Source organism: Denticeps clupeoides, unplaced genomic scaffold (genome assembly GCF_900700375.1).
Source record: "Denticeps clupeoides unplaced genomic scaffold, fDenClu1.1, whole genome shotgun sequence".
Taxonomy (NCBI): domain Eukaryota; kingdom Metazoa; phylum Chordata; class Actinopteri; order Clupeiformes; family Denticipitidae; genus Denticeps; species Denticeps clupeoides.
The window spans coordinates 637,766-654,797 of NW_021630015.1; the positions used below are offsets into that span (position 1 = coordinate 637,766).

Here is a 17,032-nt window from a genome sequence, read left to right on the forward strand (position 1 = left end):
CACGTGCGGATCTCCGCGGCCCTGACCGGCGAGGGGAACCGTGTAAGGGTTCCGCTTCGGCGCAGGATATTGAGCCGCTGGAGTCAATAGCAGCAAACCTGGCCTCACGTGACCTGGAAACACCAACATCAGCTGAGAGGTCTCCTGCCGAGATGAAGGCTCCAGGTGGACGTCGGGGAGGTTCCATGCAGCAGACATGCTGGTGTGACCGGTCGACGACACCAAGAACGGACCTTCCTCATCCAGGCCACGAACGGACCTGGGCTCTGCAGGATTCTGGTGCAGAACATCAGGAGAGGTCGCGTGCCCATCAGCTGTTTAACAGTAGAGACGGGAACTGCGCTAAACAGGAAAAGCCTCGGTGCTGGAGCGCTACTGCCCCCTGGAGGCAAGAAAGGACGAGTCGGCCGGTACGAATGGGCATTTATTGCGTGTTTACATGTTATATGCTTGCATACACGTTGTACGCCGGCGAGCTTCTGCAGGGCTGGGTGGTGGCGGCGGCGAGAGCCCGGCCCCACCCAGTCCGGGTGCTACAGCGGTCCTGCGAAGCCTGCGCCGGCACGGCGGCCAACGGTGAAACGGAATAAACAGAAAAAATAACAATAAAATAATAATAACGACGATAAAATGTAAATTTTCCTAAAATCCCTTGTGCTTTTCTCAAACGACTGAACAGAAAGGCGGGAAGTGAAACGGCGGCGCCGGGGGGATTTTTTTCCCGATTGTTGCTGCGTTTTTACGGTGCTTTTAATTAAAACCAATCAGAGAAGCGCGTCACTGCATCAGTCCGCCTCCTGCTGCCGCACCGTAAAGAATAAAGTGCTACACCGCCCCGGCTCAGATGGCGGAGGCGTGCGCCGCCTGGCCGTGCGCCGCCTGGCCGTGCCGCTCGCGTCTCAGGCACTCCTCAGCCACGCCCTGCGCCGCCAGCTCCGCCAGCACGTTGTCCAGGTAGTTGGGGTCGGGGTAGCCGTGGCCGGAGACGTTGGACATCATCTCCGTCTTGTGGTGGATCTCGTTCCACACCACCGTGTCCGGCTCGCCGGTGGTGCTGGACGTGCCCACGGTGAAGATGAGCCTCCGCGTCCAGGCGACCTTCAGCAGCTCCAGCACCTGCAACAGGAACAGTTCCCCCAGTTACCGCCGGCGTGGGGACTACCGATTTCCATATCGGGAGCGTCCGATGCCCGCGACGTGCCGAAAAACCCGGGAAACTATACAACCGCAGCCCAACTTTCTGGCTACTGTTGGTTCTCTGTGTTATATAGTCACCTAAAAATTGGCAAAATTTGCCCTGGCGTCCTGTACCCTCAAATGGTCAGATCAGCTGATAAATGAAATCACGTGACTTTATGATTTAAGCAGTAAATGGTGACTTGATTTTAAGCGTGATTGTTGGTTGAGGAAGGACGCCATTACTGCGCTTCACACTGGTTACTGTACTCCAATGGGTGGTAGTAGGGTGGTAGTAGCCTAGTGGTTAACACACTCGCCTATGAACCAGAAGACCCGGGTTCGAATCCCACTTACTACCATTGTGTCCCTGTGTCCCACTTACTACCATTGTGTCCCTGTGTCCCACTTACTACCATTGTGTCCCTGAGCAAGACACTTAACCCTAAATTGCTCCAGGGAGACTGTCCCTGTAATACTGATTGTAAGTCGCTCTGGATAAGGGCGTCTGATAAATGCTGTAAATGTAAATGTACTCCGGCTCACTTTGTTACCAGAATTATTTTGCACATCTTTTACTCTTACTTGAATTGTACGAGTTTTGAGTTTAAGAGCACATCAGTTCTGCACTTTAATCTCTTCCTACCTCACGCTGTGCTGCCGGGTTATTATTATAATCACTAAGAGCACCATTTACATTTACGGCATTTACCAGACGCCCGTATCCAGAGCAACTTACAACGTGCTTCCATGTCACCATGGATGAAGTGATCAGTTCTGGTTCACTAGGACCCCCCAACTATGAATACAATCTTTTTATTCACTCTGTTGTAGAGTCTATACAGAAGTCAGACAATAAGAAGGTTACAAGTTCATCTAAATCTTCTCTAAAGAGGAAGGTCTCGAGCTGCCAGGTGAAGGTGCTCAGTGACTGAGCTGGAAGTTCATTCCACCACCGAGGGGCCAAGACGGAGAAGAGTCTAGATGAGCGTCTTCCTTTTACCTTCAGAGATGGAGGACCAGGCGAGCAGTACTGGAGGCTCGGAGTATACGAGGTGCAGTGCGAGGTGTAATAAGGGCTGTGAGGTAGGATGGTGCTACTCCATGTTTGGCTTTGTAGGCCAGCATCAGTATTTAGAACCTGATGCGTGCAGCTACTGGGAGCCGGTGGAGGGAACGTAGCAGAGGGGCGGTGTGGAGAACTTGGGGAGGTGCTGCTGCGTTTTATATGAGTTGTAGACACCACTATTATTATTATTATATACACTATATACTGTCCATACACTGATATATTACCATATTGCTGCCATAGCCTGCACTATATTCTGGGTCGGAGCACAACATCGTTTGTCGTGTTTTGTGTGTTATTCCGTTTGCACTGTGAATCTCGTCTCTCTGTGTACTTGAGATGACAATAAAGTTGACCATGACTCTGAAGAACAACGAACACGCACTGCGACGTGAAGAAATGCTAAATTGTAGAATTGAGAGTATAGAACGTACCTTCCTCCCCTTCTCGTTGTCGGGCAGGAAGCAGTAGCGCGGGAACCCTCGGCAGGTGTACGGCTGGCCGGGGTTGGGGTGCTCGGGACCCTGCGGAGAACGGCAACGCGCCGTCAGTACAGAGAAGCCGCGGCGCTGTCGGCACAGGAAGGGCCCGTGCCGGAACTCACCTGGATGCCCGGCGGAATGCTGTAGACGATCTGAATGGTGCCGCAGTCCGAGTGGCCGGGGAGGGACTGGGAAATGCTGTAGATCTCCATCTTGCCCTTGGGCTGCGTCCCGGTCTTCTCCCCGTAGATTGTCTTGCAAGAAGGACACTGAAGGCTCCCATCCTGCAGAAGAGGGAGCCATCTGAGAACATTCCTTCCTGCTGACTGACCTTGGAACGTTCCGGAAATCTGTGCGGTTACGGAATTGTTCCAGACTCCCTACCTTGGTTCCATTGTTGTACATGGCCAGCATGCAGAGCATGTGGAGGGTGTGGCCACACTTGGTCAGCTTCCCCACGGCGCTGGGCTGGATGGACTCCGCCCCTTCCGACGCCCCCTCGTAACCGGACGGGCAGACCAGGCGCTCCATGCATATGATGCAGTCCTGAGGGAGACGAAAGCAGAGCCTTCGGTGAAGACGGCACGACGGTGGTGAAGAAGACTAGAGCAAGAGGAGAACGTTCTCCAGGTACCTCCTCCGGGGGCGCAGGCACCTCCTCCATGTACTTCTGGATCACGTTCTCAGACTTGTGGGACCCTGGAAGGAGCAGAAAATGGTTCTGGTTTTAATAAAACGATTAATAACCGGCGAATCCACCGGGCCTGTTCTCTACACCGACCAATCAGAGCTCACCTCAGAGCTCGCGTCCGGGGTGTCAGTCTGCACCGGCCCCCTCCACCCCCGTGCCCATAACTCCGCCCACAAACACCCCACATGACACACAGAGGCGTGAACAACCAAGCGTTGGGCGCGTGGGGCGGACAGGATGGGGTGAGCGCGGCATGCAGAACCCGTTCCGGCGGCAGCGGTGACGGAGCAGAGCGGTAAATTCACGGAGCAGAAGCAGCGGAAGCGCTTGCAGGCGGGGGGGAGGGAGGGAGGGAGGGAAGCGGGTGGGCGTGGCGGCCGGGTGGGTGGAGCTACCTGTCCTGTGCGGCCTCTTTGCCCTCCTAACGTCGCCGTGCCGGCCCCTGGGCGGTCCGCCCGCGCTCACGAAGCGAACGCCGAGTCCCGCGGCCGACATCAAAATGGAGGCCATGCCTGGAGCGCCGGGCGGAGGAGGGGCATGCGGGGGGGAGGAGTGGAGGAGAGGAGAAGCCGTGAGCAGGGCGGGGTCCGCGTCCGACCCCCAGCGCGGCCAACCACGGGCCGGCGCGGCACGCGGCCCCGCCCAGCCACACCTGCCCCACAAATCCATCTAACAAACAACTCCAATTCTAACAATTATTACACCTTCAGACCAGTTACCATGGTGACCACGACCTATGACCCCCCGCTGACGATGGAAACATGGCTGACATGGCGGTCACAGCAGACTGACACCCACAAGAGGCCGAGGCGGCGGCGGCGGCACACTTTACCTGCCAGAGCCGACGTGACGCCGGAGGATCCGTTCAGGTGCAGCGGCACGGCGGGGACGCTGCGGGCGAGAAGACACGGACCGTTACTCAGGGGTGGGCGTGGTCCCGGGTCTCTTCCTCTGGCGCCGCGCCGGAGGCCCCGGTTCACAATGGGCTCTAAATCAGGCACTTCCTGTTGTACAGGAAGCACATCCTCTCCCCACGCCAGCAGCACCCCCACCGGTCCCTTCGTCAACCCCGAGTGTCCCCAGGGGGACCGTCCCAGTCACTGCCGGTAAATACTGGTAACGTTTTATCATCACGGTCATCGTCACTTACCGTCCCAACTGACCGGAGACCGTAATTTACCGCCCCGGCTGCTGCGGGACCCTAACTAACCGGCCAGAGACCCCGGACGGACCGGGGACGAGGACCACACCCACCTTAACCCGTTGGCACTGGGCGCGGCGGACGGCGCAGGTCCTGCTCCCACCGCCGGGGCGGAGGTCGCCGGGTTCCAGGGGCCGCCCCACGACATGTGGCCCATGGACAGCGGCCTCCGGGAGTAGGGGGAGTACGCCAGAGTCGGGGCTCCGCGGCCGTGGGGCTGCAGGGCGGGCCGAGCGGCCTGGCCAGCGGAGAAGGAGTGTCGCGAGCGGCTGGAGACGGGGCCGGCGCCGCCACCGCCGCCGCCACCGCCGCCGTGACTCAGGCACTGCTGACAGGTGCAGGCCGGCCCGGAGGCCAGCGGGTACGGCGCACTGGCCTGCCGGCGCACCTGCCGCCGGAACCCCGACGTCTTGTTGACCTGCAGCAGCGCGGTCAGGTCCACGATGTAGTTGTAGCCGTGCGGCCCGAGGTCGGCCGTGGCCTGCCGGGCCTGGTAGCTGTGCTCCAGCAGGATGGAGGTGCGCGTCTCGTACGGCGTCCAGCCGCCCTCGTCGCTGGCCCACTCCCAGAAGACCCCGCTGGCCAGCGCCGAAGACTGCGGGAACAGGCTCTGGCGCACCGAGCGCAGCTTCCCTGCGAAGGCACAAAAGTTCCACTCAGTGAAAGTGACGTGATGGTCATTGTGAAGCACAGCACACGGTGACACTGTGAAACGTGTCCTCTGCATTTAACCATCTCCTTTGGTGAGCAGTGGGCACCATGACAGGCGCCCGGGGACCAGTGTGTGGGGACGGTACCTTGATCAAGGGGACCTCGGTGGCACCTTAGCGTTTCGGGATTCGAACCCACGACCTTCTGATTACGGGGACACTTCCTGACTCGGCCAGCACTGCCACAAAACCCCATGCTGGACCCCTGCACCCGAACCCCGGGCCGAACTCACCGGTGTCCTGGCGGAACTGCTTCAGGCTCGGGATGTCGATGATGTAGGCCGCCAGGCTGGGGTCCGCCTGGCCCAGGGAGACGCTGCCGCCCGCCGAGGGCCCCGGGCCCCTCCAGCCCCGCTGGTGGCTCAGGCTCTGCTCGATGAAGCGGCACACCTGGCCGCTGTAGGGACGCCAGCAGCCCGCGTCGTCCTGCCACTCCCACACCGCCACCATGGGCTGCGCCGGGCCGGGGACGGGCGCTGCCGGGGGCCCGGTCCTGGGGCCGCCGGCCGCCGGGGAGGACCCGGAGCCCGTAGCCATGTCCGCTCGGGGCCCGGAGGAAGTGAAGGCGGCGGCTCCGGAGCCGCTGTAGCCGGTGTAGGATCAGACGACGCCGGATTAACCGGCCGCTAATCGGCGCGCTGAACACAAGCGGAGAAAAACGCAACTAGCTTCCCATCGCCCGAGGCTCCTGGCCGGCTAGAGCCCGACGGCGGCCTTCAGCCGTCATCCACCGAGAGCAGGGCGGACGGCGCGGATGACGAACCGGGGCGCAGCATCGCCGACATGCATTTATACCGCCGCTCCGTCCGTCCGCGCACCGAGGCTAACCGACTAGCGGCTAACCGAGGAAGCGGCAGAATAAAAGTCCCCGCGACGCTGCTACGACGCTGAGGCGTCTTCTCCGAAATATCACCCGCAGCACTTATATACACCGTGTGAATATTACACGTCGCGACTTTACTCCGAGAATGTGAAGACTTAACGTACCTCTGCCTAAAGTGTGCGTTCGTTCTTGCGAGACTTTTACTTTGAAAAGAGTTTCGTCCGAGCGGAAGTGACGATGAGGTTTTTTTTTTATGCAGTGCAGGCGGCGTCATTCATCGTCGACAAATAAATATGCAAGGCAACACATTTTATTTCAAAGGCCTAAATGGCGTTAAGGTACAGCGTATACAGACTGGTGAAACCAGAGACATAAGCCACTCCTTCCTTTACGTACATTATTACATTCATAATGATGAAACATTTCAACGTTACTTTGCTCTGATGTTCCAATAACATTTTTATAGTAATTATAATAATAATAATAGAAAAACCTTGTCATTTTTGAAAATGTTCTTAATCACCTAAGAATATTCCATGGTTGGTGTGTATATATGCGCACCTGCATCGTAAGTGATAATGTTATAATGTTCACAGACAGTAGAGTTGGTATAGGTTCAGTCCAGACCCGGTATGTCGTGTTATACTGAATACAATGCGTCACGTTCCCCATGTAAGAGCATTGTTGAAAATAAATAAATAAATAACATTACAAACGTTCGACGAGGGAGACGGTACAGTCAAAGTACAAAAAAATAAAACAGGCAATGGTCTTTCAGCACCAGTAAAGGATTTGTCCACAGCTCTTTTACGAGTAGAGAATGAGCCCAGCCTTGTATATATGATTGCTGTATGGGGTAAAATAACATTGTTCATGATATGACAGGGATCCTTGTATACCAGTGACTTAAATCGACTCCCTTTGTTAAAAGTGGAACATATAAAACACTGAGATGAACACAGCCGACCACGTCCACTGCTCCCTACTGTCCGGCACCCTCACACGTGGCCAGAGCCGTAAGGTGACGTAGCTGGTTCTAACCACTGCACTCCAGGAAACCGCCATCGGGACCAACTGGAGTCGTGGGGGCTTGTCGATCACGGTCCAGTCCCTCAGTATTTCACTTTTCCAGGAACTTGTACATTCACGCCGCTGTAGTCCACCATGTACATCGGCCATTGCTGGAAAAGGGTCACGTGCATTAATAAGACTGCAGAACAATAATAAGCACATTAATCTCTACACCAACAAAGTTCATATTAGCGTCTTAGTAACTATTGTGTGATCCCTTGGCGCGGGCACGTACCATCACAGGTATCTGACTGGTCGATACAGCAGACTCCGCCCCTGATGAAGCAGACACCTGACTGCTGTCCAGGACTCTTTTACGTTTGCGTCGGTTCGTGGAAACCTCTTTTCCTTCCGAGAAGGCTAACGGAGACAGGAGACATTTTCATTTTTCCCTGAATAAGCGTTCCGTTTTCATTGAAAAGACGAATTGAAGAGCAGAAAAGTTACCTGTTCCTGTATTACACGTCTGAGTACAAAGTTCCGCGAAGGGTCTGAACGAAAGCAGAAAGAAATCAAATCACCTTCAGGACACCCATACGTGCAGCAAGGTTGCGAGTTCGCAGCGCGTCAGCACTCACTGTAACGGCCTTTTGACGTTGATGCTGATTTCATCCCGCGCCTGGAGAATCTTCTCCAAACGTACAATGTCGTAGGTGTTTGGATTTCGGAATGGAATTTCATCAGGGAGCCCGCACACCTCCACCGAGTCTGGACTGGCCCGGACCAGCTTGTACGGTACCAGGACCGAGCGATCCAACCCCAGCGCCTCGCCTTCCAATTAAAAACCACAGAGAAAGTTCACCAAAAAAAATCCCCCAAAATCCAGTCCAGAAGCGAGACGAGGGGGACGCAGGACGTGGGCTGACCGTATTTCTTGTTGAAGAGCTCTTTCACTTGCTCGCGCAGAATGACCTTCTCCCCCATACGACTGACCTCCTCGTCATCTGTCACGCGGTTTAAAGATCAAGAAAGAAGAAGAAGAAAAAAGTGAAGTGACTGTCATTGTGCAATACTGCAGCACAGCACACGGTGCACACAGTGAAATGTGTCCTCTGCTTTTAACCGTCATCCTGAGTGAGCAGTGGGCGGCCATGACAGGCGCCCGGGGAGCAGTGTGTGGGGACGGTGCTTTGCTCAGTGGCATCGGGATTCGAATCGGCAACCTTCTGATTACGGGGCCGCTTCCTTAACCGCTAGGCCACCGCTGCCCAGAACCCCAGAACCCCGCCGCCGTTATTAAAACTCACCGCTTATTGAGGCGTAGGCCTTCTTCAGCAAGGTGATCCGGCGCGGCGCTGAGCGTGCAGGAAAAACACAGAGATCACATGACGTGGGACGATCCCACAGCACGCAGAGGGAACGTGGGTCCAGCAGGCGGTCGGTCTACTTACCTGGTTTGGGGATTAAACCTTGGAAAGGCCTACAGAACACGAGAGGGTGGAAGAGTTAACGTTGATGTCCCACCGCTCCGGCCAGAGGTCTGGAGGCCACTCACCTGGTGATGGTGAACCTGATCTTATCGGCCACCGCCAGGATCCTCTCCAGGTTCTGGGAGCCGAAGGTGCACGGCTTCCGGAAGGGGATGCCTGCCGGCAGGCCCTCGATGATGACGGAGCCGGGGTTACTCTTGATGCGCTTGTAAGGCACTTGGACCGGGTACTTGATGCCCAGCGCCTCGCCGTACTTCCTGTTGAAGAGGTCCTGGACTTGTTCTCGCAGCGTGTTGGCCAGGTCGATCCTGGACAGCTTGGCCTCCAGGCTGTCTGTGGGCGGAGATTCGGAGGGAAATTACGTTGGGGTCGAATGGCCGGCGGAGCATTGCTGATGCGGCCGGGCGCTGACCGGAGAATCCTGGTCTCTTGGTGGCCGGTCCAGGGTCTTCACCTGTAGCGTCTTTGGGGTCGGAGCCTGAAAAAGCCAGGAGAACGTGGCAGAGGTCACCGGTAACAGACGCGAGCGCGTGCGGTTTATTCCGGACCAGAGCTCCTCTACCTAGATCGTCATTCTGTCCCACGTCCCGTCCGAACGCGCCGGGGACAGGCGCGAACACCTGGCCGTCGTGGCCTGTCACGAGATAAAGAATGACACAGGGAACGACGGTCACTCGTCCTGCCTGGTCTCGCCACGGCGGTCTCACCTGGGTCGCCCGGCAGCCGGGTCGCGGGGTCGTGTTTGACGGGATCGGTCAGCAGCTCCGGCCTGAAACGGAGCGCCGGGTCAGTGAACGTTATTGGCCGGCCGCATTGCGGTCAAGATGGACTTCTGCACACCTTTTGATCACGAACTGGACCTGGCCGCTCGCCAGCAGGATCTTGCGGAGCTTCGCCGCCCCGAAGCAGTTGGGCCGGCGGAAGGCGATGCCGTCTGGCAGCCCCGTGACGTACAGGTCCTCCGGATACATCTGGAACTTGGAGTACGGCACTTTAGTGAGTTCGGGAAGGCCGAGGGCCTCCGCTGCAAGGGAAGCGGGACAGTCAGTCGCGTTAAACCGCCTCCGGGGGACGGATGTCCAGAGGAAGCGCTACTTACTGTACTTCGAGCTGAAGAGACTCTCCACCTGCTTGCGAAGCTGAAGAATGATTTCGCCGAGGTCTTCTGGAAGAAACGAGGAGGAGACATGTAGGACGGGTGCCGTCGCTGGGAGAGAGAGAGAGCGGTGAAGAGAGCTTTACCTTCAACCAGCCTCTTCAGACCCTGAGATGCAGGTGGGACACTGTGGGACACAGCTTCTGCTGAAAGAGGAGAACGTTGTCAGCACCGGACTCTACCGGCGCTACACAGTCAACTTGTCCGACTTGTCTCTTACCCGCAGATCTTTACTCCACTGTCCGTACGTGACAAGCAAACGTCAACATGAGACATGAATGCACGTTAAATGACATTTCTCAGCTGAATAAGGACAGTTTGACAGGAATCGGGATCTGAGGTGCAGCTCAGGAGAACCTACAGACAGAAGGTGTCCTTACTGACTACAGTGGGTGTCTACGGTGGACGGGGGGCCTCGTGGGGAATCTACACCAGTCTACGGTCAGGGGACAGGGCTGGTCGGGACTCTACTGCTCACCGTGACTCGGCTTTGGAAAGAGCTGACGACCCGGCGGACGCAGAACTCTAATAAAAAGTGTTAATAATGCGGCCAATTTTAAAAAAGATGATAAAACAGCAAAGCAGGCCTGTCCACATGCCGAGTCACCGGTGTCACCAGCTCCTTTCTGTTGTTCCAGAGGCTGGAGAAACAGAGAGAATGCGTGTGGACGGGGGCGGGTCCGGGCTGAGGTCAGCTGGGTGGGGCAAGGCGGGAGTAACAGTGAGAAGGTCCATACGTCCGGGCCTGCTTCTTTAGACTACCTCCCTAACAGAAGGAGAGCGGCTGGCGGGGGCCCCCGGGGCGGCGCGGTCCTGGCGGTCTGGGCGTGGCAGTTACCTGCATGGCCCTCGGGAGGGCAGCGGAGGTCAGGTGTCACCGTGTCTGCCTGAGGCTCGCTGGGCTCCTCCGAAGGTGCGTTGGCTTCTGCAGGGAAACACAGCGATGGCATTAACCCCGGCGAACCAGAAGACCCAGGATCAAACCCCACTAACTACCATCGTGTCCCTGAGCAGGACACTTAACCCTCAGTGTCTCCAGGGGGGGACTGTCCCTGTAACTACTGACTGTAAGTCACTCTGTATAAGGGCGTCTGGTAAATGCCGTAAATGTAAATGAGCCAGTAATGGCTGTCCGCAGAACCCCTACCTGGCACCATCACCTGAATGATCTCCCCATCCGGCGGCTCCGTCTTGATCTTTTTTAAGGGGACAGAGTCTCCAGAAGGCCCTGGGAAGTCAGTGAGATTTACCTGTATGTGTGTCTCATTCGGCCGTTTCTAAAGCACAGAATGGTGCGTTACGTCGGCTACCTGCTTCACAGTCTGCCAGCGGACTCACACACGCGCTGGTGGACCTGAAAGACACGGGGACAGAACACACACCTCAGACGCTTCCTGCGGCGCCGGGACCGCGCCGCTGCGGCGGGAGGCCGTTACCTGCTGCTGGCCAGCTCCAGGCCTGCAGGGGGCACTCTCAGGCCGTCTGGGAAGCCCTCCTCGGGGGCGGAGCCTCCGTCACACTTGCCCTCCTCTTTAGACGCCTTCCCGGCCGCTGAGCGCACAGAGCAACGTTCAGTTCAGGTCTGGCTGTGAACCAGCGGCAGAACCGTAACAGTTCGTATGGAACCAGAGATGTTTACCTGTGAAGATCCTTTCATCAAACATCCTACAAGAAAGAGGAAGGAACACGTTTAGAACTTCTCAGCAGAACCTGGCTGATAAATTTCATAAAGGGGGTAAAGACTAGTGTTTTTGTCAATGAAATGTATGATGTGATTAAGATGAGATGTAAATGCTTGTTGTGTGACTATAACTATGACAAAATATATCAAAAACGAGACTAAATATGGTTTACAAAATGAAAATTAAACTAAAATGTATCTTCATTGCTGTCGTCGGAAACGAGACATGTTATTTCCTCGTGTTTAATCATTTATATATTATAGTTTCTGTTTCCTGCATCTCCCATCCGGTCACACTGATGATGTCATTTCAATAATAATAAGATAACCTTGTTTTAATTATGAAATGTGGTAGTAGCCTAGCGGGTAACACACTCGCCTATGAACCAGAAGACCCAGGTTCAAATCCATTTAACACTTAACCTAAAACTGCTCCAGGGGGACTGGACTAAAATACAATTTTCCATAAAACGAGTCTGGATGTGATCAAGACTAATAAAGAGTAAAATTACTAAAAAGACTGGACTAAAACTAAAATTAAGACATGACGGCAAAAACAAACTATACTAATGAGCGGTGGACAACATCACCACCTCACACTAGGGACGGTGGCGGAGACAGCTTCTCCCTGGGAGCGGGTCTCGTATATCAGAACATCCCACAGTGACCAGAGTGATGAAGAGCGAAAGAATAAATCGCAGGCAGGCCAGGTCTGGCGATTGTTTTTACCGTTTCACCACGAAGCGCACGGCGTGCCTCTCCTCCAGGATCCGTTTCAGTTTGGGAACTCCGTACGTACACGGCCTCTTAAACGGGATCTTATCCGGGATTCCCATGATCTCCACGGCCTCCGGATCACACGCGATCTTGCGGTACGGGACAGGGACCATGTGATCCAGACCCAACGCCTCAGCTGGAACGGCAGAATCAGCGGCAACGTTTAACTAAAGTCGGATTTGGAGCCATCGGCCTCAGGCGTGACGGATTACGGTTCTCCCACCGTAGCGGCTGTTGAACAGGATCTGGACACACTCGCGCAGGGTGTTGATGTCCTCCGTCTCTCTGATGAACGAGTCCCACTTCTCTGTCGGGGCAAAACACAGACGGCCATGACTACACCCCGACGCGGCGTCCCGCGGCCAGGCCGAACGGACCGGCACCCACCTGATTTCTCGTGCACGATGGAGAAGAGGAGCCGCTTGGAAACGTGGACGCCGGGGGGGCTCTGTCCCAGCTCGGCGGCCATCCCGACCCGCTCGCCTGCAAACGCACACGCACCGTTATTCCAACAGGCGGCGGTGAGGCGGCTCCGCCGGGTCAGAGGAACGTTTTACATGCGCGGGAATAATGACAGTCACGTGACTGGCTACGGGGTCACACTAGAGCTACACCTCAAGCCCGTACCGTTATCGGCACAGTCCTTAGCGGGCGCGCCCTTGTCCGGCGGCGACGCCCACATGCCCAGGCACTCCTTGCCGAGGTTGTGGAGTGCGGCGGGCTTGACCTCCTTGCTGTCTGGGTGGGGCTGGGAAGACATGGGCATCCCGAACAGGAAGCTGGACAGCATGGAGTTGGTCACGGCCACCTCCGGCCCCGGTGGCTTGGCTGGTGGGTGGCTGCTGGTGTTCTTGGTGCCCTCAGCGCAGGACTTTGCATCTCGTGGGCTGGGCTCCTCCGTCAGCCTGTCAACGGCGAGGTGAACGTGTTAGAGATCCAGCCGAACCGCTGGGTTCACTTCCAGTAAAACGCCGACCACCCGCCACCTTTTAACCGCGAACCGGATCCGGTTGCTGTGCTCCAGAATCTTCATTAAGCTCTTTGTGTCGTAGTCTGCAGGACTCCGCAGAACGATCCCGTCAGGCAGACCGTGGACGACTACGGGACTGGGGTCCTTCAGAATGGATTCGTAAGGCACAGGAACCAGGCTGCTCTTCCCAACAGCCTCACCTACGGACAGACGGGCACCAAATCAATAATAACGCGTTCATCAATAATAAAAAGCTGAACTTTTTTACCCCACAATTAAAAGGAATTGCTCAACCTATCTAGAAATGTGGTATCAAATCTGCACACTGATGATTAGGGGTGTTGAAATTAATCTGATAATCGCTGCCTCGCTCTGCATGGATTATGGATTAGATCAGATAACGGATCATAGATTTGGTGATTTCCTAGTTAAAGAAAAGGTCGCCGTATACAGATCTACTATTACAAACCGATAACACACAAACTACAGATCCCATAATGCAGTGCTTCGGTCGCCGTGCCGAACGCGATCTTCTCTACACCCCATCTGTACAGGAGAAGTTTCCTAATGGGTCGCGAATGCTTTTCACCAAAGCGCCGTGCGGACCTCAACTTGTCGGCACCGTGCGCACTGCATTGTGGGATCTGTAGTTTGTGTGTGATCACCGCGTCACAATAACAAGGGTGCTTGGATGTGGCCGGCTGTGGTTGTGTATGGAACGTTGAGGGAACGTTGAGGCCGTACTGTAAAGCACGCTGAACACCTCCTCCACCATCTTCCTCAGGACGAACACGTTGGAGTGCGAGTCGGCCGAGCCTCTCGCCTTCGCCGGGCAGCTCTCCTTGGCTTTGCTGGCGTCGCCGTCCGGCACTTTACCGTGGGAGGGGGCCGCCGCGGCCTGGGGACAGGGTGGCCCTGCCAACGCACAACAGGCGGTCAGCCGAGCGCGAGGCCAGAACGCGGCGCCGCCGAAGGAGACTCACGGCAGAATCGCTGGAACTCCGTCTGGACCTCCTTCCTGGAGTTGAGGAAGACGCGTCCTTTCTCCGTCCCCATGGCGATGACGCCGTCTTCGTGCACCGTCACGCAGGCCACCTCCGCGTTCAGCTTGGACATGGCCGTGCACTGAGGACACGGAGAAGTCGGTGCTCGGGTTTATACCGCTTTTATATACCCCCCCCCGGATTGTTCTGGCCACGTTTCTCACCACAGAGTCCAGCGCCGAAACCAGGCTGGTCAGGATCTCCTGGCGGGCCGACACCTGGGGGACGCGGAGCTCCGCCCGGGCGCCGCGCATCGCGTCGCACCCCGCCTTCCGCAGCTGCGCCATGCCCCTGCGGAGACACGGAGCCCAACGCATGGATTCCTGCGGCGCCGCCCCCTACCCACAATGCACCACAAAACCAACAACAACCCGCCCTAACGGAGCCGCTCTTCACTCGTATAACTTTACTTTGCAAACGCTTTTATCCAAAGTGACTTACAAGAGGACACTAAGAGTCCTGATAAGGCCCAACTTGTCAGGAATAGAGCATGCTGGGAAATTGTTAAGTGCTAGACGTGGTTTTGTGAGTGTGTGTGCATGTGCGTGTGTAAGTGTTGGATTCGTCTGAAATACTTTTTGAACAAGTGAGTTTTAAACTGCTTCTTAAAGGTGGTGGTGGTCTCGGCTAGTCGAATGGAGCAGGACAAGTTGTCCCACCAGCCAGGGACAACGAAGGAGAACAGTCAACTGGGACCAGAGACCCTGTGAAGAGGTCTCAGTCTCGTGCGGGAGTGTATCTGGCTGGTCGCGTGTTGGTAGTATAACCGCTCGGTATTCGCTAAGAGGCTTTAAAAGTGACAGTGCTGCCACGCCCGGCGAAAGGAGTTAATTACGATAATCTTTTTTCAGCCAATTAAAGGCGACTCGGATTATTGCCTTTGAGCCCTTCTCCGTTAATCCGCCCTCCTTAACGGCAACGCGGGGGCCGGGGGACACGGCGAGAGTTCGGTAGATACGTGACGAACCGGAGGAAGAGGGAGAGCGAATCTGCAATCCTAATTCCGGACCGCGCGTTGGCACGGCAACCACAATCTGTCTCCTTGGAAACTAATCTCGAGGCATCCGAACAATGCGGCCCCGGCCTGTAATCTCCCCAGACAGTGGGAGGCATTATCCCGGCCCGCGGGCGAGGCCGACCGCGGCGGGGCGGGGCGGGCCGAGACAAACGGGGACTTGTCTGGATCCGTCCCGCTCTCGGCCCACCGGACTGTGTTCCACCCGGACCTCGGGCCGAGGTTCTGACCGCTGACCTTTAACCCCTGACCCCCCCCCCCCACTCCTCACAATAAAACGGGCCTTTCAAACGTCACTCTGGATGTGCAGGATTTTATTATTTAGTATGAAATCACGTCGTCGACACGAGTTATGGACGAAACCATGTGGCCAGACAGGAATATATATATTTTTTTAACTCTTTCTTGTTGGACGAATCCAGCACCAGAACCCGGACCGCAGAAATGCGGAACCGTCGACCCGGGCCGCTGGTCCGGGGTTGGGCAGGTCCCGGCTGCGGGTCCGGCTCCGGGTCCGTTAGCTGTTAGCTTAGCTCCGTTTGACATTGTAAACATGACCTTCCGGGCTGGACGCGGAGTCCCCGGACCGTCCCGGTTCGTCCCAACCCGACCGGACGCGAACAAAAGACGGCGTCCCGCGGTTTAGACGGCCGCCCGCGGCTCATCCGAGCGCCGCCGCCGCCGCCGCCGTCTGAGGTAGAAGCCGCGGAGCCTCGTCGGTAGAAGGCGGCGGGGCAGGAATTCGCCTCCAGCCTCGTATCCTCACGCCTCCCGCCGCACAAAGAGCCGCGGAGCCCGCCAGCCGCGCCGCCGCCGCCCGCTAGCCGCTAACCGGCTAGTTAGCAGCCCGCCTCCCGCAGAATTATAATCTGTAATTCGGCGTCTTCGCCGCGGATCTCTTCCCCCCCCCCGGAGAACCGCCGGCGACGGGCGCCGCTCACCTGAACTCCGTCCCGGAACGGCGCGCTATCCTCCGCGTAATCTCCCGTCTACAGCCGCGCCGCGGCCGCCCCGCACCGTGTAATCTGGCCCATGGTGTTCCCGGTCGGCGTTCCCGGTCGGTATTCCCGGTGTGGCGCTGCTCCCGGGCCGCGCCGTGTGTCCCCCTTTCCCCCCGTTCTTTGTTCTGTAATCCAGTAAAATTGAAAGTCATTCGCCTCCGCTAATCCCAGCCCGGCGCAACAGCAGCCTCCATTGGCTGGGATTTACATACAGGATTAGGGAACCGCTGGACGTGGAAGCGCCGGGAATACGAGTCCGGACCGGGATTACGGGCGCGGATTTATAATTAAAGGTGATAAAACGACGTTTATAACGTATTTAAAAACCTCCCGCCCGTCATGCTGGCTGTAAAAATTCCACACGAGAGAAGCTGGATAATCTGCGTACAAAATTCACTTTACGTGTGACGAGTACGGATCGTAAGAGGTTCGACTTTTACATTAAATGACAAAAACAACTGAGCAAAATTGTATTTTTCAGATTCACTAGGTTGTGATGTGCATTTGACGGTCAGGAGAAATATGAAAGTTTCTAAATAACAATCCGCAGATTCGCAGGCAACTCCTGCAGTGGCGGCCTGGGGGTTATGGCTGCGGGTTCGAATCCCGAACCGCCGAGGTGCCACCGAGGTCCCCACACGCTGCTCCCCGGGCACCTGTCATGGCCTTATCATGGCTAGAAAGTTGCGGGTTCGAATCCCGAACCGCCAAGGTGCCACTGAGATCCCTTTGATTA

At 56.4% G+C, this 17,032-nt stretch overlaps 2 protein-coding genes across 3 annotated transcripts; both read right to left on the reverse strand.

The window, feature by feature from the left end:
* Positions 1-406: 406 nt before the first annotated feature.
* Positions 407-6,357, reverse strand: LOC114780409 (probable E3 ubiquitin-protein ligase DTX2). 2 transcript variants are annotated; one of them, XM_028967687.1, is made up of 9 exons: positions 5,563-6,357; positions 4,673-5,252; positions 4,251-4,309; positions 3,814-3,930; positions 3,362-3,426; positions 3,112-3,273; positions 2,850-3,011; positions 2,680-2,769; positions 407-1,116 (listed from the first exon to the last, which is right to left on the reverse strand). In XM_028967687.1, the coding sequence occupies exons 1-9, from the start codon at positions 5,864-5,866 to the stop codon at positions 841-843; spliced, it is 1,815 nt and encodes a 604-aa protein (XP_028823520.1). In that variant the 5' UTR covers positions 5,867-6,357; the 3' UTR covers positions 407-840. The 2 variants fall into 2 exon arrangements, with proteins under 2 accessions (XP_028823520.1, XP_028823521.1); XM_028967688.1 differs by lacking the exon at positions 3,814-3,930.
* A 114-nt stretch (positions 6,358-6,471) lies between these two features.
* Positions 6,472-16,531, reverse strand: gtf2ird1 (GTF2I repeat domain containing 1). Its single transcript, XM_028967632.1, has 28 exons — positions 16,237-16,531; positions 14,445-14,571; positions 14,221-14,362; positions 13,982-14,152; positions 13,254-13,437; positions 12,895-13,172; positions 12,655-12,750; positions 12,491-12,574; positions 12,220-12,403; positions 11,449-11,474; positions 11,246-11,360; positions 11,120-11,163; positions 10,957-11,037; positions 10,648-10,734; positions 9,896-9,955; positions 9,753-9,818; positions 9,494-9,677; positions 9,361-9,422; positions 9,216-9,287; positions 9,066-9,131; positions 8,719-8,986; positions 8,615-8,643; positions 8,471-8,518; positions 8,090-8,167; positions 7,802-7,994; positions 7,671-7,714; positions 7,459-7,583; positions 6,472-7,333 (listed from the first exon to the last, which is right to left on the reverse strand). Exons 1-28 carry the CDS (start codon positions 16,446-16,448, stop codon positions 7,265-7,267), a joined length of 3,195 nt encoding a protein of 1,064 aa, XP_028823465.1. The 5' UTR covers positions 16,449-16,531; the 3' UTR covers positions 6,472-7,264.
* Between the last annotated feature and the right edge of the window lie 501 nt (positions 16,532-17,032).